General features: G+C 30.1%; 1 protein-coding gene across 1 annotated transcript; it reads right to left on the bottom strand.

Moving 5' to 3' along the window:
- Positions 1-301: 301 nt before the first annotated feature.
- LOC110039537 (protein CHAPERONE-LIKE PROTEIN OF POR1, chloroplastic-like) lies at positions 302-774 on the bottom strand (the record flags this gene model as incomplete). The annotated part of the gene is given in 2 exon segments (XM_020744638.1): positions 302-619; positions 698-774. Coding segments are annotated over 2 exon segments (228 nt in total), but the record flags the coding sequence as incomplete, so codon positions are not given.
- Between the last annotated feature and the right edge of the window lie 30 nt (positions 775-804).

The following is an 804-nucleotide window of genomic DNA, read 5'->3' as shown; positions in this document are numbered from 1 at the left end:
TATATTATATATGATATATTATTTAAATAAAATTTAAAAAACTAGCCCTTATTTAATTATATTTTAATAAAAATATATTATAATGTAATATTAATTCAAATTATATGATATATTAATTGATATAATTTAAATTTAATGCTAGAAGCAATAATTACTTTCTTATCCATATATTGTGCCATCTAGGGAAAATAAGTTAGAAATAATGCACTTCCACATCAGTCAAACACCAAATCCAAACTCTTTCAACCTAATTATCATTTTCTTAATGAAAGTGTTTGTATAAAGAATTTGCCCATCCCCATTTTCTCCAAATTATTAATTAATTATATTTAGTTTCAAGGCTACATAATTTGGAACTGTGCAAAAAACATGGACATGAAAATTAACTAATTCTAAATGATTTCCGTAATAGCAAGAGTAAGAATTTGCAGATTCGACCTTCAATTTAAGTCATCCAAGGTAGATTCATTACTTGAGGAGAGTGCAGGCGACGAACAAAAAGAAATAACAGAACAAGGAGGTAAACAGTTCAAGGCTCCATGATGGCTGCAGGAGAACAGATGGAATCAACGGAACCACAATAGAACCAACAATCCAACCGACAGCAAGAGCCGCAAATCTGACAAACAAGGAAATAAGGGTAGATGATTAGCATGAGAGAGTATACCAAATTCCCTAAATTTAATTCATCGCTTACCCAGTTATTGCAGCTCTTGGAACATTTTTCATTTTGTCATTCAAAAAATAGATGCAAGATCCTAAAGACAAAGCAACCTGCAGAAAGGGAGGATTAAACAAAAAAAA

The sequence above is a fragment of the Phalaenopsis equestris genome, unplaced genomic scaffold (assembly GCF_001263595.1).
Source record: "Phalaenopsis equestris unplaced genomic scaffold, ASM126359v1 Scaffold000002, whole genome shotgun sequence".
NCBI lineage: Eukaryota > Viridiplantae > Streptophyta > Magnoliopsida > Asparagales > Orchidaceae > Phalaenopsis > Phalaenopsis equestris.
The sequence above is the reverse complement of the archived record's forward strand: the minus strand, read 5'-3'. Positions and strand labels throughout refer to the sequence as shown.